At 36.7% G+C, this 23419-nt stretch overlaps 1 protein-coding gene across 2 annotated transcripts; it reads left to right on the top strand.

The window, feature by feature from the left end:
* Positions 1–8983: 8983 nt before the first annotated feature.
* Positions 8984–16883, top strand: LOC113320723 (casein kinase 1-like protein HD16). Of its 2 annotated transcripts, none has more exons than XM_026568617.1 (17): positions 8984–9332; positions 9926–10357; positions 11425–11553; positions 11641–11714; positions 11815–11884; positions 11972–12027; positions 12142–12213; positions 12325–12419; positions 12513–12579; positions 12688–12817; positions 12911–13129; positions 13247–13377; positions 14855–15029; positions 15143–15233; positions 15839–15996; positions 16106–16294; positions 16428–16883. In XM_026568617.1, the coding sequence occupies exons 2-17, from the start codon at positions 9950–9952 to the stop codon at positions 16485–16487; spliced, it is 2124 nt and encodes a 707-aa protein (XP_026424402.1). In that variant the 5' UTR covers positions 8984–9332; positions 9926–9949; the 3' UTR covers positions 16488–16883. The 2 variants fall into 2 exon arrangements, with proteins under 2 accessions (XP_026424402.1, XP_026424401.1); XM_026568616.1 differs by having other exon boundaries at positions 9895–10357.
* The last annotated feature ends 6536 nt before the right edge of the window (positions 16884–23419 follow it).

Here is a 23419-nt window from a genome sequence, read left to right as displayed (position 1 = left end):
TCGATTGAAGACGAAAAAGTACTAAGTGGAGCTTGTGAAACTTCATCAACAAAAGGTATGTGGAGATTTGAACTCATCTATCACTTAGAAGTCTATTTTTATTCTATCTTCTATTGAGACAAAAGTCATATAGCTATATGGACTTTACATTATACACATTTGATATTTCGAGCTGAGTTTAACTCGCTTACATATTTCTCGAAATATGTGTTGGTAAGCTTTTAAGTTAACCAAGTTTATCTTTTATTCTTAATGTCAGTCAAAAGATGATCATGTAAAAATCGCCTGGTAACATTTTACATGATTTGTGTGAGACAGTCATTTGATGTAGATTCGGAATGTTTCGTATTGATCTATTGATACCTTGAAAATTGCTTTGAAGCTAATAGTTTGTGTGAGACAGCTATTCCCGTCTTCTAAGAATGTTTCAAGGATTAAAATGGAGTTTAAAACAATTAACTATCGATTGGATATAGCAAAGTATGCATACTTATATGCTAACTGTTGCATGTTACTCCAAGTCCAGGAACCATACTATGCATACCCGTATGCATGCGTATTGGTTTAACAGTTGAAGTCTGAGAACTTAGTATGCATACTAGTATGCGTACTGGCTTAACAGTTTAGGTCAGGGGATTTAGTATTCATACCCGTTTGCATATTAAATCAACTGATTTCGGTCGTGAACGGCGGTATGCATACCTGTTCACATACTGATCGACAGACCAAGTCCGGAACTCAAAGTATGCGTACATGTTTGCATACTTGAGTGGGTTAAGTTCTAAAATCGGTTTATTCATTAACAAATACACTTATATAATAAGGAATGCAATATTTTGCAAACCGTGGCTATAATGTTCATTAATTGGTTCGAGTGAATCAAAATCGATTTTGCATCAATTGTGTATTGTATACTTTTACGAGAATATAAACAATTGAAAAACTCTATAACTAGTTTCATTTGAGTCATTTGTGATTAATATGAACAAGGTTGATATGAAAGTGTTCATGTGGCTAACTTCGGTTAACTATTGTTGAGCCAACCAAGTGTACATGTTTAGGTACGGTTACCCATATCTAAATGAAGGCACATTTCACGGATGAGTAATCGTACCTAAACGTGTACACCTTTGTTGGCTCAACAATAGTTAACCGAAGTTATCCATATGAACATTTTCATATCAACCTCATTCATCTTAACCATAACTAGTTCAAATGACTCAAATAAAACTAGTTCTAGAGTTGTTCAATTGTTTATATTCTCATAAAAGTATACAAGACACAATTGAAGCAAAATCGATTTTGATTCGCTCGAATCAAGTCATGAACATTATAGGCACAGTATGCAAAATATTGCATTCCTTATTATATAAATGTATTAGTTCATGAACAAATCGATTTTAGAATATTATCCACTCAAGTATGCAAACGGGTACGCATACCTCAGTGACCGGACTAAGTTTGGGTTTGCTAATGTGCGAACGGGTATGCATACCACCAAACTTAACAAAAATTCTTGAACGTGAACCTCACGCTAATACGCGTACCAGTATGCGTACAAGGTTCCCGAACTTTCACTAAACCAACCAGTACGCATACGGGTATGCATACCATGGTTCCCAGACTTGGACAACTTGTATGCAAGTATACTATGCTTATATCCAATTGTTCTAAACTCTCATTTCAACCATTGAAACATTCTTGGAAGACGAAAATAGCTATCTCACACAAACTATTGGCTTCAAAGCAATTTTCAAGTGATCGAATGATCAATACAAAACATTCTGAGTCTACATCAAATGAATGTCTCACACAAATCATGTAAGATGTTACAAGGCGATTTTCACATGATCATATTTTGACTTTCGTCAAGAATGTAAGATGAACTTGGTTAAAGCGAAAGCTTACCAACACATATTTCAAGAAATATGTAAGCGAGTTAAACTCAGCTCGAAATATCAAATGTGCATAATTGAAGTCTATATAGCTATACGACTTTTGTCTCAAATAGGAGAGAGAGTAAATAGACTTTTGAGTGATAGATGAGTTCAAGTCTCCACATACCTTTCGTTGATGAAGTTCCACAAGCTCCCCTTAGTAGTTATTTGTCTTCAATCGATGAACGCCGTGAAGTCTAATGCTCAACTACGCTTTCTATCCTAATCTGAGACTTAGCTGTAAGTATACTAGAAATAAAGACTTATAGTTTTGGAAACTAAACTTGACAAACAAGCTTGAGATAGCAACGCTTGCGAGTTCGACCGAGCAGTGCTCTAACACATATATTTAATGCTTGAGCGAATTCCACGGATGTATATAAACTCTGATTGGTGAATACTCATATGGGTATTATGCACCAAATATAAAACGCAATATCGTATTAATTTTTAGCTATACATGAGGTATGTTTACAACACTTACTCATATTAAAAGGTCAGAAACATAGGACACGCCACAACATTGGCAGCGCTGCAACATCATATGGAGTTTCTTATTCACATTCTACTAATGAATTCAGATATGCCTGTTAAAACGGAACTGAAAAGTCTCATAGTAAAACTTACTGTGGATCTATTTCTTCAGTTTCTATGAATACTTCAGGCACTCAACTCTTTCGGATCATCTTCCAGACAATAAATGACTAATCTATTTGGTAACCGCTCTTGAATCTCAAGAAGTAAATCATATATTTATGTTGAGTACGAAAAATCTCTTCTGTTTAAACTAATAAACTCCCTTGCCCGATTTATATCAATCAAGATCTAGATTACCAAAATAGTTAGATCAAGATTTACGAGCTATCAGATTCGGATATGACTAGTAATCAATCGTCTATCAAAGATAAACGAGATCTAGTCGGATCCCAACTGATCAAGTTTGTGCACGAAATAAATCACAACGATACGGAACTAATAAGAAATCTTCTTGTTTTCAAATCTTTAATCTTACTTTGTAACCGCACAACCAAACTTGATTCCTACTTATGATTGATCATGCACAGAACGGAGTATGTTAATAATGGATGATCACAAGTCAACACCAGATCTAAAGACATATCTGAACTACCGCTAATTTATTGATCTAGTTTGATTGACCTTATGTCAGAAGACAAGGCTCTCAAGAATAATCAAGCTAGGTGCAATCAAGAGTTAACAACCGTCATTCGATCAAATCAATAATCGGAAACTTGTTGAAATCGTATCTAGAGAGTAAGACCGCAAGTTTCATACTTGTTAGAATTTGGATCCTCTTGATTTAGATTCGACTAGATTGATCTTGGATATTGATCAGTTAGATCGTCTAAGAACTCTTTTACACAACCAGGTTCACATACTTCTTAGTCTAGACATATTGATTGTGGAAGAGAAAAGAGAAAAAGTATACATACATATTGTTCAAGGATCGTTAATTTAGATTTACTTGCAATTGTATTAGGTTTTTTCCATATAGATTTGCCGAACGAAAAAGCTGGTGGCGTACATAGAACCTTATCCTTTTCAGGAACTACGCACAACATATATTATGTCAGTACATAAGCCTGTTGATGGTGAATTTTAGACAAAGGGTAAAATCATAAAATCATGATCTTGCATATTTCTGACACGGTTTCAGACACGTACGTGAAACTCATATTTTAGGATTCGTGAAAGCTCATTTCACAATCTCTGACTAAGTGTATACCCTCTCAGAGCATGCATGAATATGTGATCCTTAAAGCCTCTCAACTGAGCTTTCAACACTTTGCATATTTCATCAATACTTCTGTAAAATAATCGATAATGATTGGACGACTCCTAGATATATTGCATGATAGTATAGAGCGTTAACGTCTTCAGGATATCTCAATGTTCCTTGACCATACATAATTAATATTCATAACGAGTATGATGTCTCTACCATCTCATACCTCGATTCTCGAATAAACATAACGCTCCCAGACATATTGCATGCTAGTATAAAGCCATTCATAGATTAATTCTAACGTAACATTCATCAATTGAATTCCTAGAAAATAATCTATTTTATCCCATTACTCAATTTCTTGGCTTATTCTCAATTGAATTCCATGGATTAATAATATATATTCACTTTTCGGGCATTTAGGCCAGCACGAAGTAAGCCCCGAGAAAATGGTGCATGTGTACTTAACAATAATGCACGAACGAGCACCCAAACATGCATAAGTGAGCACCCAAATGCATAAACGAGCATTCAAAAATATGGACGAACGAGGAAACCTATGCAAAACAGGAAAGGAAAATAATAATAAAAAATAAAAGAGAGGCGTGCACGAGACCGGGCCCACCAGCCGGCCGGTCATGCCGTCGTGGCCGGTCCCACGCCTCCCCTTTTATTTTTTACCTTATTTTATTATTTTCCTCATCTCATGAAAACTCCCTTGTTTGAGCAAACTTCCTCGTTTGAGCAAAACTTCTAGTTTCTCCATATTTCCTCACAAAAAAATGAAAAATAATAATATAAAATAGGGGAGAGCATCACCGGATAGGGCATATTTGCCTACCGGCCATACCTTAGCCGTGGACCGTCCCACATCCCTCAAAATCTTTATTTTATTATTATTACTTCTCTCATCTCATGAAACTCCATCGTTTGAGCAAAAACCTGATTTTTTTCTTCATATTTCTCCAATATTGTTCAAACTTAAAAAAAGCCAAAAGTTCAAATGGTCACACGACCGTCCGGACTTCTCACGGAAAATATTAAAATATCATTATTTTAATATTCTCAAAATATTGGTCGCACGAGCAAAGTTCTACTTTCTCATTCAAGCAGCATCGAGAGTTTCAGTCAAGATCAAACTCTTCTACAAATTCAAAATATTGCTCGAACGCACATTAGAAAACATCAAAATTCTCAGAATTGAGCCATGAGTAATATGGTGACACGGACATGCCACCTTGGTCGGCCAGGGTAGCACCTTTGGCTTGCAAAATCCGGTCCCACACATTTGATGATTTTTGACATAATTAATCTTTTATAGTTTATATTGGGTTCAAACTCTTTCCAAACAACTTGGAATTTGATAAATCGACCATTAACTGGTCCCATGATTGCAAAGGGACGGTTTCATGCCCCTTGGTCGGTAACTCCTCTCTCCATAATTAGGTTCTACCACCTAATGCTTAGACGGAGCACTATTATTTTAATGATTAAACGAGCATTTAATCATCCTTTCACCAACTGGTCTACAAAGGACTTTGGTGCATGTTCATTCGAGCACCTGAGTACTACATGATCGTCTCACCATCTCATGTAGCCGGTCCCTGTCTCACTCATGGTTGATTTTCAGTAAATCATCCATTGATCAACAATCGATCAAAATTAGGGTTTCAAACCAAATGCTCTGCAAAGCATAATTCTAAACAGGTTCAAACACCAATAATTTTATGTTGATCCAGCAATCAACATGTTAACAATATTCGGTCCAGCTACCAGTATTTTTAATTAATATTTTATTTGGTCCCGTAACCAATAATTCATTAATCGAGCAATATTTGTTCAAACGAGCAATATTTGCTTAAACGAGCAATATTTGTTTAAACTAGAAATATTTGCTTTGCTCATCTATCAATACTAAATTGGTTAAGTTAGAAAAATACATGATCAATTGGGTTCAGAACTCACTTCTAGTAATATTGATTCAACTATCAATATTTAATTGTTCGACCGTGCAATATTCCTCACGTTGATTCAACTATCAACATTTGAGAATTCCTATTAATACTTCATTGGTTCATAAACCAATATTTGGTTCGTCAGTCGACCATTATCTCAACAATATTTCCTATTAAAAAGTCGATGATCGAGCAATCTCATTGGACGCTCGTCGATTCAACTTATCAAAACATCATTATTACCTCAACTGGTAAAATGATATATCACAATTCATCAAGACTCAACGTCTTTTCATTATTCTGTCTCAGCAGACACCTTACGCTCAATCTATGAGTAGAGCATACCACATTCATCATGCCCGACTCATCAAGGCTAAGACTCATCGTCTGGTCAAGTCAACAACTGACTAATTAAATACTCCTCTGCCTTGCAGACTCCACATTCATGAGACATCAATCATGTCACATGGGGGATATTCACTAGGGTTTGGTCTGGTGGCCTACGGCACGTGTGTGCACCCACGATGAGAAATGTGAGCAAGTCATGCAAGCAGTTGAAGGATTAAGCAAAGTAGTGGATGGACAATCAACCAATTCTCCCACGCACGTGGAACTGGTTTGACCACAATTTCCCACTTTCCCACTCTCTCACTCCAGCAACTGTCACACTTACTGGGATCAACGTGTCTATTATTCTTGTAATATAAATAAGTTTCTGAATCCAGATTGAAGTACCAAGAATTCTCATATGAACAACAACTCTCGACAGAGAAGAATTCAATCAATTGATCAGAACTTACTCGAACTCAACAGTTCACTTGCATAAATCTCCAACATATCCATAATCCTCGATCATCATTGATCTCACACATACTTCTCAGCTTCCCTCCTACAAATCGACATTCATCCCTCTTTGTGACCGAATTGACTCTGGAACGACCATTGTCTTGGTTTAGGCCAGAGTCCTACAAATTGATCTCTCGAACTCAAAGAACTCCAGTGCAGTACACCTGTTTGAAGAAGTTTTAGGCAATTTGCTCGTTCGAGGAGTCTTCGCCCGTGCGTCCGAGTTTCTGCTTTCCTGAAAAATCAGCAACTCTTTTTCACCCATCAACAAATCCATGCGCTCATGAATGCCTCATTCGATAAAGCGGGTTGACATTTCTCTTCATCTTTGACGAATCGATCAAGATTAATCTTGTTCAGTGTCGTCCCTTGCATTTTAACCCTCTGTAATTATCCATCAAAATGTTCTCTTACATTATTCTTCTGGTCTTTTGTAGTCGTATTACTAGATTATGCTTAATTAATAAACGGTTAGTTTATCCAGAAAGTAAAGTAAAAAACCGATGATCTCCCATCAAGACTTGAGAGAGAGAGAGAGCGTGTCATACTGAGTCACATCTAATTCCCCAGTGTTGAATAAAATGTATGCTCATACCGAACCACATCTAATAAACACATATGGGGCTGTTAGAGGTCATCCAGGTATGGCAGGAGTAGGATTCATTTGCAGGGACTCGAATTCACAAACCATTATGGCTCTTGCACAACCTCTAGGTTTAACTACTACGCTGACGTCAGAGATATGAGCAACAGTAATAGCAACCAGAATAGCGATGGAGAGACAATGGCCAAGAGTGATATTGAAACGGGCTCTGAGAATCTCATGTGCTTTATCAGAACATCCGCGGAAGCTCCTTGGTATATATCACAAATGATTGCAGAAATCAAACAAAGAATGCGCCACATACCTTCCTGCCACATTCAACACAATTATAGAGAAGGCAACCAAGCAGCTGATGGTATAACAAACTTTGCAGCAGATAAAAGTGAAGAAGGAAACTATTCGACAACGATATGAGATCAAGCAAACCCGCCTTTTCTTAATCAAATTCTCTTAAGTGACTCTATGAGAATTATTTTCCCCTGTGTAATTTCCTTTTAGTTCCCTTTTAATATATACATGCTTCAAAAAAAAAAAACAAAAAAAAAAACAGACATCCGGAGGATAAAGCCATCCACCGTAGATGCCCTAGTCCTAGGGGTGTAAATTTTGCCCGGCAGCCCGAGGCCCAGTACCGTCCGCCCTGTCCCATGACAACCCATGGATGACCGTGGTCCTTTACGGGCTGGCCCGACCTAGCCCATTTAAATAAGAGGGCGGGCACAGGTCACAATTCAAATTTTTTTTCCCGGCCCAATACCCTCCCTATTATCCCGTCAGTCTACCCGCCATGTTAGCCCGCCAGTGTTATCCATTTACCTAGCCTAAATGACTGTTCTCATTTGTTTTATCCTAGAATATACTTGGTACATATACTTAATACAGTCAACCCTCATAGTTTTCATATGTATTTCTTAACTTTTATTCCATAGGAGTCTAATTTTGTTAACCATATAGAGAAAATATTGAGCAAAATCTAAGACAGTTTCCTTTTCTGATGATTCAATTCAGGAAAAATTATAGAAAGTTTGGTTTATCTTATTCCCATCTCAATTCTCGTATTTGATTATTAATTTTAAGTAAAACTTGTGTATTATTACTACTTTCTTTTTATTTTTAACAATATATATTTGTTTGTAATATTCAAGGCCCTCCCGGCCCTACCCGCCCGAGCCCAAATTACGAAACAGGCTTGGATAGGGCATGGGTACTAACTGTAGATAAATAACCCTGCCCGTCCGGCCCTTTTAATTTCATGGATAAGAGATGTTTCGGCCCGTCCTATACCGTCCCATTTAATAAATAGGCCGGGCTGCCCGGTCCGGCCTAATTTACACCCCTACCTAGCCCATAGTAACTAAAATTCTAGTTTCTTCCCCAATCATATACTTATGGTGGAGTTTTCTAATAAATACATAGAAAGTTGAAGATATGTAACCACGAGACCTGTTTACTGCTTTAGTGATACGAAAAGATCGAGATGTTCAAAGACCAAACTCATTCACTTGCAAAAGTTCGTTATTCATTTTTGGCTAGAGCATCGGCAACACCATTTCCTGTTTGGCTAAATTTACAAACAAGTTGTTTCCCAAAAATGAGCTAATTTTCGGAACATTTTTGCAATAGATCTGTCAATTAAAGTAAATTAGACACCATGACTTGTGCATTTTAAATTGATTTTAATTTTGTAACAATGTTATTAGTATATGCTTCATATGAAAATAAATAAAACAATGCCATTACCAAAGGGAGTATGATGTAACTTCAATATAAAAAGGTTTGATTAAAAAAAGAAATAATACTCGTATATCCGTAGGTAAATACAAGGCCACATTTGCATGCTCTCTTAAAGCTTTTTTGTGTATATATAAGAAAAGAACAGACGCCCAAGAGAGAAGAGAGAAAAAGAAAAGACCGAACAAGACATCTTAATAGTGTCTGCTGCTTCTTCTTCTTCTTCCTTTCATCGCTCACCATTTTTCGATTTTCATCTTATTAATCATCTTAACAAACCAGAACCTAATCGAAATATCTTCTGGTAAATCTACTACAAAGAAAATAAGGATCACGTTATCTTAAAACTCAAGTTTTCAGTTTGTGAATCCGAATAAATTCATTTTCATACATTATCATCGGATATCGTGAATGTAAAAACATTTCGGATCGTTATCAAAATCGAAGTCTAAGAGAGGCGATTCAATCAGTTTTTCATTCAGATTGTTTGTTTCTCATAGTTTCGGTTAGGATCTGTAAGTAGTATCTATCATTTTATCTATTATCATTTTGTTTTCTTTTTTGATTTCTGTGAAACTGGATCGTTTTGTATTTCTCGAATCTTTGATTCTATTGTTTTGAAATGGAAGGGAGAATCCTCATGACGTACAGGGAGAGTTTCGAATTTGTTATTGGAAATCAGCAGTTGTCAGTTTTTTTAGATTTTCAGTTTTGAAATTTGCTTTTCTGATCACTTATTCACTGTCAATATTGTTTATTTTAGTTCTAAATGATTGTTTTTTGTTTCTTTTTGGGTAATGTTCAGTTTTTATCTTTTATGTTTATTCATTCTATTTGTGATTGATTTCTTAAATATTTGTTTACAGTAATCAACTTCAGTATTAGGATCAAAATATGAACTTTAGCCTAAAATCAAGTTGTTGTTTTTTTGAATTCATCTCCTATGTGTAGTTCAGGAAAGGTAGATTGTATAGATTGTTGCAGACATGGATCTCTGATGTTTTGCTTTATTAATTGGTTTATATTGTAGATATGATTTTTATTTTTGTTTTTCATTTTTGTTTCTTTTGGATGTAGAGGATTTAAGGCGTTTCTGGGAATTTAATAGGGTCTGGATTTGCATGGGTAGACGATGCCAGAGCTGAGAAGTGGAGCTAGACAAGCTCGTTTAAGATCCAAACGGCTTGATGATCCTCAGCCTTCTGCCCAACCATTTGATCAAGCTGAAGACTTAGTACCACCTGCTCACAACCGAGGAAGAAGAGGTGGTAGAGGAAGGGCCGCCAATGCTGCTGGAGTAGGAAGAGGGGCTGCGACAAGACAAGCTGGTGCTGGTAGAGGAAGGGGCGCTAGGTTGACAGATTTGAACCCGGAGCTTCCCCGTGTAGTTCTACCTGGACCTGTTATTGGAGTTCCCGAAGAACCTGATCTAAACCGAGTGGAGGGTGTTGGGGATAGAGACCTAGTTATGGAGGGGAGAAGTGCAGAAAAATTGATTGGTGTTGAAGAAGACCCAAGTACAGCTCCGGTTCCTGAAAGGGTAAATTTTGTTTGTCCCTGTTTTGCGCTGTGTTTCTTTTTAAGTGGTTGCATGAGTGAACTCCTGCAATTATCTCTTTTTTAGTTATTTGATGTGTGTGCATTGGCAGATCTCATCCAACGGACATATTTATGTACGTAACTGCATTTCCATTTTAAAGCATTAATCAGTGAATGTCCTTAGGCCGTTCGATCACCAGTCAATGTCCCACACATTTTCTGCTTTCAAGTGGTTATGATAACCTGAACCTGTCGCTCTAGTGACTCCCAAACACAACCATATACCACATGTATGATCTTCCTTTCTTAATAAGGAAGCTTCTGCGAAGTTAATTTTTTATGGACTTTCGATCTCTGATTAGCTTTCCATCTCCAGACCAAGATCCTTCGAGGTATTCTCCTCTGGTTTGGCGGAAGATTTACTGCTAATATAAGTACCTTGTTATTTATGTTTCCCTCCATGTTGCTGCTTTGCCCTCTTTTTTTAGAATGACAAATTGCTTGCTGTCTGAAAACAAAGAATAAAGAGCACATGCTTTTATTTTCGTGTAATAGCTAGTGGTTGGCTATGTTCTGGAAGGCCAGAGTTTCCTCGGTGGTACATGCTTCTTAATTAAGAAATGTGCAAAGTCACGAAACAAGTATTTTTTTTTTTTTTGTCACTTGAGCAGGAAATTAATACCGTCGAAAATGTAGAAGACAAATAAGGATACCTTTCTGTTCATTACTTAGCTTCATGTTTGGAACATATGAAACAGTTAGTTCTATATTAAGCCCATAGGAAGCTGGTTTTTTATGGATAATGAACAAGTATGTCGTCTGCTTAGTTAAATGTGAATGGAAATTATGAATGCTTGTGTGACTTGGAGGAACTGTGTACGCAGTTACTTTTTTGTTTTTGTTTCTTATACCTACTTCATCAAGTTCCTGATGTTTCTGTTTGAGACCTAATAATTTTTTTTTACTTTGTTTCCATTAATTTAGCTGCTGGACTATGCTTGATGGTTCATGTAGTTGTTGGCCCATATGATAGCTGTTGATATAATGCATCTCATATGCTGCTTGCAGGTCCAGGTAGGTAGCTCCCCTGTGTATAAGGTAGAGAGGAAGCTGGGAAAAGGTGGTTTTGGCCAAGTCTATGTTGGCAGGAGGATGAATGGTGGAAGTACAGAACGTACGGGACCAGATGCAGTTGAGGTGACAATTGATATTCATACCCTTTTGTACTGATTATTTAGGACTCGATTTCCACGGAAGTTTGATCCTTGAACTCTTCATATATAGGTGGCACTGAAGTTTGAGCATCGTAGTAGTAAAGGTTGCAGTTATGGTCCTCCTTATGAGTGGCAGGTCTATAGGTAAGCAAGCATCTTAATCTTGGATGCTCCAAGTGCAGACCTGGTTTACTTTTTGTTAAACTATTATCGTATCTCTGATGCTCTGCTTCTCATAATCAAGCAATCTCAATGGGTGCTATGGAATTCCTTGGGTTCACCACAGAGGTCGTCAAGGAGATTTCTACATATTGGTAAGTTCTAGCATCTATCCCAATGTCTCTATACAGCAGTTATTATTTAGTTTTGAGATAATTGAAGTATATGCATGATTTCTACAGGTGATGGACATTCTGGGGCCCAGTCTGTGGGATCTGTGGAATTCACTTGGACAGACGTAAGAATCCAATTACCCCTAGTACTTTCTTCCAGTCCTTCTCCCCATCCCTACTCCTTCGTTTTCCACTACTGCTAATCTTGTTGAGTTTAAAACTGTTAACATATTCAACAGGATGTCGCCAAATATGGTGGCCTGCATCGCTGTTGAGGCAATATCAATCCTTGAAAAGCTCCACTTGAAGGGGTACTTGTGTTTAATAACTCTACCCACTCTTTATCTCTTTCTTTTACTTTACACATTCTCAGGCATCCACCTATTTTACTCTTCGAAATTTTGTTTCCATTTTCTTGTTAGATTTGTCCATGGAGATGTGAAGCCAGAGAATTTTCTTCTTGGTCAGCCTGGAACTGCTGATGAAAAAAAGCTATTTTTAATCGACCTTGGTTTAGGTATGCCTTTAAGGATTCTATGAATTTGTAGATTTGTAAATTCTAGTTCTTGTCAGTGTCGTTGCTAATTCTGGTAAACAATGTGTTCCTTAGCGTCTAAGTGGAAGGATACATCATCTGGCGAACATGTTGACTATGACCAGAGGCCAGACATCTTCAGGTCAGTACCCGGTAGATCTTTATACAAAATGCTCTCTCTCTCTCTCTCTCTCTCTCTCTCTCTCTCTCTCTCACTTGCTCACTCACTCACATAATGTGTCTATTTCAGGGGCACAATCAGATATGCCAGTGTTCATGCGCATTTGGGAAGAACAGGAAGCAGGAGAGATGATCTTGAATCTCTTGCATACACATTGGTGTTTCTCATCAAAGGAAGGTTACCATGGCAGGGTTATCAGGTAGTTTATTAGCGTTATGTTACTGTTCAGTTAGTTGCTTGCACATTTTTATTGTATTGATTTAGTGTTTTGTTCTTGATGTTTAATATGCAGGGAGACAATAAGAGTTTTCTCGTTTCTAAAAAAAAGATGGCTACTTCCTCGGAGTTGTTGTGTTGTTTTTGCCCTCCTCCATTCAAACTGTTCCTTGAGATTGTAACGAACATGAAATTTGATGAGGAGCCAAACTACATGAAGCTTATTGCTCTATTTGACAGCCTTATAGAACCTTGCACACCTTTGAGGCCGATTTGTATTGATGGAGCCCTGAAGGTCATCAATACTTGAGAAACATAATATAAATGGCTGATCTTCACTTGCACCATCACTTGGTGCAGACTCTTACGTTTTGGTTGTAATAACACTTCTTTTAAATCTTTTGTTAAACAGGTTGGGCAGAAGCGAGGCAGGCTTCTTGTGAATCTGGAAGAGGATGAGCAACCTAGAAAGAAAGTTCGCTTAGGAAGTCCAGCTACACAATGGATATCAGTTTATAATGCACGGCGGCCCATGAAGCAAAGGTGAACTCTTCATCTTCTCTACAGTTACTACCATTACCTTGTTTTATCTTCCCTTGTTTACACGAGCGTTGCTTTATATACGTGTATGTTTTGTTTGTGCTTTTTGACCCTTGAAATGTTTCATTCCACATGTTTCCATTATATGCTAAGGCTTAAAAAACATCAGCTTTGTATTGGTTAGAGAGTAAAAGAGAGAAAGACTGCTAGAGATAAGATATGAGGAGTATGATATTAATGCCAACCGTGCTTGAAAGATATAAGTGACTTTCTTTTTGGGTAAGTGATAAGAAATGAGTGAAAGAGTTGAGAAGAAATTTTGTGGAGGTTTCCCTGACCCCCTTTATTTAGTGGAAAGATAGTTGTCATATCCAGTCTCTTATTGGTTGAGATCTATCCTAGAGACAATTATGAAATAGGAAGTTGTTTTTCCTATTTTACGTGTAATCAAAAGTATATACAAACTTTAAAGAGGCTAACCAACATTGCGATTTGTGGAATTTATTATAAGTAGAAGAAAAGTCACATTGGTTTCTTCAACTGTTCTGCTTGCTTATCCCAGATTTCTTTAGCTTCAAATGATGGACGAAATTAAGGTGGACAAGTATTAGTGGGTATAACATGGGCACGGCTGAGTTTGAAGGAGTTATGTCCTGCGCTATCCTAGTACCCGTATCATTTAAGGGAATCTCAAGTAATTAATTAGGATAGTGTGAGAGCACGAGGGTGAGCCTGACGAAGGTCTCTTCAAGTGAAGGAATGTCAGTTGAGGGAATTTAAGTATTTGATGAGACATAATGTGAGAGCACAACGGAGAGCCTGACAAAGGTCTCTTCAAGTGAAGGAAGTTGGTATGAGTCCATTTGTTTAGTTTCAAACCATATGGAAAAAATAGGTGTAAACGTATTAATGAGTAAAATATTATGTAGGAGTTATGTCCTGCGACTCAAGATTTATAACTATTAATTGCTTCTCAACGTGGCAGAGTATTGTGTTTAGAGTGGATAGGTACACAAAGTGTAGTAATGTGGCTCAGTACTGTGCTTAGAATGGATAGGCACAGATAAAGCTTAGGAATGTACTAATCATTGCTGACTTATTTTGAACCTGTTGGTGGAAGTATCAAAGAGTCTTATTGTCGTTCGCCTTATCAGTTAACATGGTTAATTTATGGAAGCAGTTTCAAGCTATATAACTATCTAGGGGTAGTACATATGATCCATATCTTGGATTTGGGTATATATTGAATCTAATTAAAAAATTAGATCCTCGAGCAACTAAATAACAGAGGCCTGGTAAATTGAACTTAAACGAGACATGTGATATTCACCCTAAAGAAGCTCTTCTTCCGTTGAAGGCAAAGGTCTTTGCATCTTGCCTTTTCTTTGAGAATTGTTGTTGCTGACAGTGGCATTCATTCGAACTTGTTCACTTTTTTTGTTCCAACATTGTTTAATGTAGTTTCCTTGGCTGCCTGTAGGTATCACTATAACGTTGCGGATACAAGGCTCCGGCAACACGTAGATAAGGGTAATGAGGATGGTTTGTATATCAGTTGCGTGGCGTCTCAGGCAAATCTTTGGGCCCTTATAATGGATGCAGGAACAGGATTCAGTTCCCAAGTTTATGAGTTGTCCGCTATGTTCCTTCATAAGGTTATTGAATACAACCTTTATGTTTCCTTTTATTAATTGTTTTGGCAGTTTGTTTGGGTGTGACCGTGGTACTAATAATTGTATGTTGTGCTCATTGTTTGATTACCTCTCAGGATTGGATAATGGAACAGTGGGAAAAAAATTACTACATTAGCTCAATAGCTGGTGCACTCAACGGGAGCTCCTTGGTTATCATGTCCAAAGGTTGATTATGACTCTCATAGCTGCTTCTAGTTCTTTTGTGGTTCATTATGAATTCATATCTTCTTAGACATGAACTACTTCATGCTCTGGTATTTGAGTTTGTAATGAAAATTTTCGTTAGTCAGTAAAATAAAGCATAGGTGTAATTTCTGGAGTTCCTTTCTGCCCTTCAAGTATTAACTTGGGTTTCAGAGAAGTACGTCAGAAAATAGTGTGCCATTTTTCCTTGTATTCAGGAAATTAGCATAGTCATAGTTCCATATTAGAACGTGACCTTCGGTTTCTCATGGAAATTTTGAGCAAGAGCCTGGGAATAGTATACACACAAACACACACTGTATATGTTCTAAAGCTTATCATGAGCTGCTCTGATGGCAAGACTGCCACGGCACAGGACATGATCAAATAGTGAAGAAGGAATCTCATATCTTACTTGAATTACATTCACTTCTGGAGTTCAAATATATTTGTTTTCATTCAGAATTGATTTTGACTTTAAACTCATGCTGTTGCCATGCTCCCTTTACCTACATAATGAGTATTTTTTTCTCCACCTATATGCCAAGGTTGTATTCTTAATGTATCTGTACATGTTGAATTTGTAGGAACCCCTTGTACCCAACAGTCGTACAAAGTGAGTGAATCATTTCCTTTCAAATGGATAAATAAGAAATGGAAAGAAGGCTTCCATGTCACATCAATGACTACTGCTGGAAATCGTTGGGGTGTGGTAATGTCCAGAAATTCTGGTTATTCTGACCAGGTATGTTGGTTTTTAGCTCTTCAAGAAAACCAGAGCTTGGTTATTATTTCTATAATTTCTTACTGATGACCAGCCAACTCATTTTTTCCTGTTTGATTACTTGTACAAGGTTGTGGAGCTTGATTTTCTTTATCCAAGTGAAGGAATCCATCGGCGCTGGGAGAGTGGTTACAGGATAACCTCAGTAGCTGCGACCCCCGACCAAGCTGCCTTTATATTGAGTACACCAAAACGTAAAATAATGGACGAAACTCAAGAAACATTGCGGACGTCTGCTTTTCCAAGTACACATGTAAAGGTAAACTTAATTTTCTCTTTACTGACAAATTTGCGTGCTATGGTTCCGTGGTAACTTGTTTCTCTTCAGAATTTACTCTAATTTTAACATTATATATTATCTGATTGCACCAATTTATTATCTGATATTGCAGGAGAAGTGGTCGAAAAATCTCTACATTGCCTCAATTTGTTACGGTCGAACCGTTTGTTGACGAGCAATGGTTGTATATTTGTTGATTTCTGATAAAAGAAAAGGTATTCAATTCCCGATCTTGAGAGGCTATGTTTTTGGACTTGGGTTTGCAATGAATGGCCTTTCTTTATTTTACTGAAAGGCCATGCTTCTCATACCATATGCTTCTGAGCCTCTGTAAGAAATGCCGTCCATAACAATTGAAACAGAGAGCGCTATTGACCGTGTACCTAGAACCAACAAATTAGCCAGTGGAGAGACTGATAGAGTTATCAATTGTTTGATGAAAACTGATATGTTATAATATAGTCAATTGACAATGAACAGGTGAAGTTGTGCCTCAAAATTGTCGAATAGTTACAATATTTTTTGGAATGAATACAAGGCTGGGAATCAAATTGGCTAATGTTGGTAATCAGTGGTACGATATAAGGACTACCTGTAACCGTGAAAAGAAAGCCCTACTATGCTTAGTTGATATAAGACTTTCTTTAGGTGGTGATTGCATATTGAAATTCGCATCACTGGGCACGGTGAAACTGAAGCTTGGCTGACAAGGGGGTTGTTTGGTGCTGGTGGCTAAGGGTGTTGGATTTGGGAGGAAGTCTCTTAAAACGATAGTTGAAGCTTTAGAGATACATTCTATCCTGGTCCTGGTAAGTTTGTCCCAGTATGCCTGTATAAAGTCATGCTAGTTTTACTTGGCCAGATCCGGAGCCGTCTTATAAACCAGGCATGGTAGGCTATTGCCTAGAGCTTCACATTGTTAGGGCCCAAAATTTTAGTTTCTCTTAGGGCTTGATTTTTTTTTATTTTGAAGCATTAGAATGCCGTTTGTTATGTAGATACAACCTTCAATTGGGTTAAATGCCACTCTAACTAAATACAACTCCCTTTTTTGTGTAATTAGCTAAATGTAGTCTAATTATTTTCTACAATTTGTTTTATATACAACCAAAGATCGTGTTAACTGTTTCTTTCTTCACCGGTTGAATTGAAATATTTTTATTTCTTTCTTCCTGGTATAAACTCATACTAACCGACCGGTTGAATTGAAATATTATTAATAGACCTTCTAATAAGTTTGATCAGATCACGGTAGATAGCTACGATCGTAGTATAATCATTTGGTTTGGTTGAATTGAAATATTATTAATAGACCTTCTAATAAGTTTGATCAGATCACGGTAGATAGCTACGATCGTAGTATAATCATTTGGTTTTTATGAGTCCATGATGTTGTCACCTGCCAAACTTGCCGCCGAGATGGTACACCCATATATCCATGTATTGCACTAATTTGCCTTCGCCTAAAAGAAACGATGCCTATACTCCATACTTCGGTGATGCCTATACCCCATACTTCGGTGCTCCACTTGAACCTCTTAGTTTTTAACCAAAAGGTATCATTGTGGTGCGTTAACCTTGTCCAACAATTTCAGTACTTGCCTATACCTGAGCTAGACTTTTGTTTTGATTCATCTAAAGGTTCGTTTCGTTCTTCCTGGATCATTCACGAAATAATTATTATGATTTTGGTTTGAATAATAGGTGATTTAGTAAAAAAGAAAAAGAAATCCTAATTAAAATCTTATGGTTATGGTAACCATAAAAAATGATTTATGGCAGGTTTGGTTGCAGAATACACAATTCCGAGTGGGATTAAAAATCTCAGGATTCATGCGAATCACTCTTGCGTTTGGTAACTCAGTTAAAATACCTAGGATTCATATAATTTCTTTGTTTTAAATTTGTGTATTGTTTGGCATTACCCTCAATAATATTAAAATTATATATATATATATATATATATTGCAGTGGAGATGAGAAAGTAAAGAGGCAGAAAGTAGTTTCCATTGAACATCATCAGGTTACATGGAACAATATCTTATATATACATTTAGGAAGAAAACCCTAGATACTATATTGGGTTGCACACCCATGGGCTACAAGCCCTACACCACTCCCCCTTGTGTGGTCCAGTAGAACTTCATATGTAGTGATTCACATTTAGTGCTTCGAATATAGTTCTTCAAATGTCGTCCTCTCCTTGATGACTTGTGCTGAAATAAATTGCCTCATTAAAAATTTGACAAGGAAAAACTCAGTGGGACAAAACCTTGGTACAACTCTTCACATGCAGTACTTCACACGTTGTCCCGTATTTTACATATAGTTCATCACATGTAATAAGATCTTTAAAGATCGCTCAGTCTAAGTTAATTGTCTCCTTAAAACTTCGTCAGGCTAACCCATAGGGGCAAAAACTGAACTAAATAAAAAGAGTACAATATTAGGTAAACTTAGAACATAGTTGGATGCGTATACGTTGCCTTATTAAAACCTTGACAAAGAAAACCTAGTTGGATAAAACCTTGACGAAGGGAAAAGAGTACAACGTGACATATGCAAGTAAAGGTGATCCGTTGGATATGATCACTTTGCTCCATTAAAGTTGACTAGTTGCTTCACAACTCCTAAGGCAGAAAATCCTCGTGGGAAAGACAATAGCCTTAGCTGGGAAATTACATTCTCGGTGTTTGTTTTTTTCTCATTAAAAACCTTGCCGAGTAACAAAACCCTGTGGGAAAAAGCAACCTCGGTGAAGGATAATAATTCAACACACTATTAGATGCTCCCCCTGATGTCAGAAAATTTTCATTAGTCTAATACAGTCATAAGAAGTTTATCACACTTTACTTTGGTGAATTGAATGTTTATATGACCTTGTTGTTGATTCTGGAAGTTACGTTTCTTAACAGACTATCACGTTTCATTTCTTTGATTCAAATATTTTCAGTAATATCAACGCGATCTTTATGTCTTCAACGTTCAACATACTTGATGCTTTTAGTATTGTCTCGCTAAAAACCATGTTGAGTAACAAAACCCTTTGGGAAAAATTATTCTCGATCGAAAGGAAAAAGAGTACAACACAACTTCAAGTTCGAAGCGAAATATGTCGACATCATATCCTTGAATCCTCCCCCTGATGTCGGCATCTCCCCCTGATTACTCTCAGAGTTCTTCCAGACAGTTCCTTTAGTCATGTACTTTTCGAAACTGAATATCGGTAATGACTTAGAAAATAGTCTACCATATCTCCCCCTGATTTCTTTCATTGGAGAAGAGATTATTGTTCCTTCATAATCAACAACATTTGGATTGCACTTTCATTAGCATTCCTTTTTATGTCTTTGCAGGGATAAAACAAATTTATGCTAATGGTTACTTTTAAGTACATGATTACATTCATTGTACCATTCCAATGGCGCTGAGCTATATCTAGCTAACAAGTTCCCTAAGGATGCAAAATTTTATCGAGTACATTATTATACTAAGTACAACAATGCGTCTATTGTACTTAGATATAGGAATTTCATCTCCCAACACATCTTCGTCATCTTCCTTTAGACGAAATGGTCACTTACTTACATTTGAACCTCGAGTAATCATGGGAGTGATATTAGGATGCATGTCTTTATTAAATTTCCTGACAACTTTAGACATATGCAAACTGGTGGAATAATATATCATAAGCTCAGTATTCGGTCGAGCTTTTCCCAGATTTTCATCTCAAATTAGGATTTCAAATGGCTTTTAAGGTCTCTTATTACATCAAGAGTACCCATCATGTATGTACCATTGACATAGATAACTACAATTCCAGATCAGGAACTTTCTTGTGAATATGCAATGAAATACCTTACTTATCTATCCCCTCCAAATCAAATAGTCACTTAGACGGATATACCACATCCGCCTGATTGCTTCAATCTATAAGTGAGTGTTATATCTAACTGTAAACGCACTCTTTGGTTTAGAGACACTTGATTTGGGAAACAAAAGTCTATCAAGTACTTTTGTAAATATCTTCTATCTCTTGATTCTTTCAGAGATACGTAACAACCACATACATATGTTGCATTTCAATTCCTTTTGAAACTACCAATCTAACTAAGTAGCAAAACGCTATAACATTCATTACAAGAGAACAATTCCAGAGCTTTGTGATAAACCTCACGCCACAAAGCGAGTTTTTATCCTTTAAGACTGCTTTCTTCTCATTATGCTTTGTGACAAATTAATCATGTATGTCTAATAGTCTTTACACTTGGTTGATTAGCACTACCACACCAAATACCTGTATATTTGTCAAAGAACCAAGTTCTACCCGGATTGTGTAGGCTAAATATGCTCTTCGTTGAAATTAAGCAACAGGGAGCTTGGTTCGATCTCATCTTGATTTATTTCCTTAAGCAAGTGTATAAGAAATTAATCATCAATATGCTCGCATGATCTTTCCATTGACTCGTGCGCATTCTCACAATCCACTTGGATGTCATTGTTCTTTGGAATCATTAAACTTCAGAGCGTCCTCCAGTATTGATTCATGGACATAGTCAGAGACAATCAAATGAGATGATTTCATTAATGATACAAATTAGGTTGTTCCTTACTCATCTACTTCCGTTCTAGGTGAGTATTGATCGAACCTGGTGGTCTCTCCATATTGCTTTGTGGAGCCACGACCTTAACTACACTTCCACCAAGTGTAGTTGGAACACCTTATTCTATGGTGTACCCCATACTGAGGATTTTTAACCTTGCAGGAACATTTGCAGCTGGTAAGTGTTATCTTGTCACGTTGTCGATATCAGTGCACTTTCTAAAATCGATTATTCTTTGTCTCATGATATATATGTCCCTTTTCACATGCTTTATATGAGTCGGTGCATCTAACTCTCATTACTTTAGGGTTCTTTCCATTTTCAATTTTGCTACATTTAGCTGAACTTGATAAATTTATTCATCTCAACAGGCCAACAATATCTCATTACACATGTCAAATAATTATTTTAGGTTGAATAGATTACTAAAGATAGTTCTCTTGTTGTCATACTTCAACATATACTGGTTCTTCAGTGTCATGGATGAAGTAGAGAAATGGAAATATTCCGACTCACATCACTTTTTGTGAGTTCTTCCACAAAAATTGGAATACATGTGATTTTATTTGCAACGTATCTTTTGAAACTACCGGCCAAGTACGCAATAATGGTCCAAGTACTTCTAAACCACAAATAAATACATTGAAATCGAGTTGGTATAACCAATTGAACAAAATAACCATTCAACTATATCCAATATCATATTCAAGATAACAAAGTAGCATCAAGACCAAGATTCTTAATGATCGAGATCAGCAACCATAAATTAAATTGACCATATATATAATGTGGACTTATCTTAAGACAAAATAAACAAAATTAGGCATGTTCTAAAAACAAATAAGTAGGCCTAGCAAGTACTCAACGTAAAAACCCACAATACATTTACATACCTCGAACTTTGATTCCCGCTGTATATAGACAGAACCAGAATGGCCTTGATCGTGCACATCCAGAAACCAAGTTGGAACAGGACAGCCATAAACCAAGTTGGAACAGGTTAGCCAGAAACAGGGTCCGGAACAGGTTGGACTGGGTCGGGTTGGACCGGAACATGTTGGACCGGGTCGGGTTGACTGGACCAGAGATTTTTCATTCTCCACGGAAAGATGGGAATGAAACAAGAGATTCTTCTTCCTCCTTTACAGAAAGGCTTCATTACCCCGAACGTGCTACAATTAAATAGTCATTCCTTGATCCTAATAAAATTTCACGCCCATAAAACATGATCAATATTATAAAACATGATCAAAATGAAATCGCAAAACAGAGAAGATTCCAAAAATGATATCAAAAATAGGGAAGAGAAGAAAAAATATGGCAAAAACAGATCCAACTTATCTGATTTGATTCTAGCGGTTTCAGCATTAGCTTGATGATAATTATATAACTGCGTTGATGCAAATCATCCATGTAGAAAAAATAATCTACCAAATCCAATCTAGCTCTACAGTATAGCATCGTGCATGATAATGTATTGCAGTGGAGATGGAAAGTTAAGAGGCATAAAGTAGTTTCCATTGAACAACATCATCAAGTTACATGGAACAATATCTTATATATACATGTAGGAAGAAAACCCTAGATACTATATTGAGCCGCACACTCATGGGCTACAAATTAGGATTAAAAAAGTGGATATACACATCCCTTGATAAGTTTCGGGGGGCAAAAAATTATTTCTTTGGTAAGAGTTAGACTTGCAATGAGGTTCATAGTTTGAAGTTGTACATTATTGTTATATCAAGTACATTCTGTTAAAACAATTACTACCAGAGATAACTTCAAAGTACCAAGAATATACAATGTGTACAAAGAGGCAGTTGTCCGGAAGAAGACCTAAAATCTTGAAACTGGGGCTAGATAAATTCTTAAACTTAAAACTTTCGATACAAAGTTTAAGAAAAAACAATTTTTAAATGTGTGAAAAGTTTTCCTTCAAAATTAAATAAGATTGAATGAGTCCAAAGCTTATTAGGTTGATCTTTTATCTTTTAAATCCATGAGTTCAGGTGATGACTCCGTGAACTCATAAGAGAGAAAATAGAATTCAGAATCTGTATAGCTTCGAGAACGTAAAACCAAATGAAGTTATAGGAAACATGCAAGCCTTTAGATTCGCGAACTCAAATTCTCAAAAAGTCGCAAGAGAATTTTTCTTGTATTAGGTTTGCGAACTCACCCTTTTAGGTTCACAAACACAAGTCGCGGGAGAAATTTTCTTCATTAGGTTCGCAAACTCAAATGTCAAAAAGGTTTCAGAAGAAATTTCCACAATAAGTTCGTGAACTTACCTATTTAGGTTTGTGAGTATAATTGACTTATTGACTTTAGTTTTTGAGTTATACAAGCAATATATCCAAAACTCAAACTTTTGAGTTCATGAACTCGAGTGAGTGAAAATTATTAGTAGTAAACTACAAAAGCAAAACTTTACAAACCAAATAATGAGTTTGAAAGTTTTGAGATTTACATTAAAACATTTATGTTTTTTCTCAAG

Source organism: Papaver somniferum, chromosome 11 (assembly GCF_003573695.1).
Source record: "Papaver somniferum cultivar HN1 chromosome 11, ASM357369v1, whole genome shotgun sequence".
In the NCBI taxonomy this organism is placed as follows: domain Eukaryota; kingdom Viridiplantae; phylum Streptophyta; class Magnoliopsida; order Ranunculales; family Papaveraceae; genus Papaver; species Papaver somniferum.
The sequence above is the reverse complement of the archived record's forward strand: the minus strand, read 5'-3'. Positions and strand labels throughout refer to the sequence as shown.

Coding starts and splice junctions, on each gene's coding strand:
- LOC113320723 (XM_026568617.1), top strand. CDS start 9,950: ATGCCAGAGCTGAGAAGTGGAGCTAGACAAGCTCGTTTAAGATCCAAA. Junction 12,028..12,141: donor TGGAATTCACTTGGACAGAC/GTAAGAATCCAA, acceptor CATATTCAACAG/GATGTCGCCAAATATGGTGG. Junction 13,378..14,854: donor CGGCGGCCCATGAAGCAAAG/GTGAACTCTTCA, acceptor GGCTGCCTGTAG/GTATCACTATAACGTTGCGG.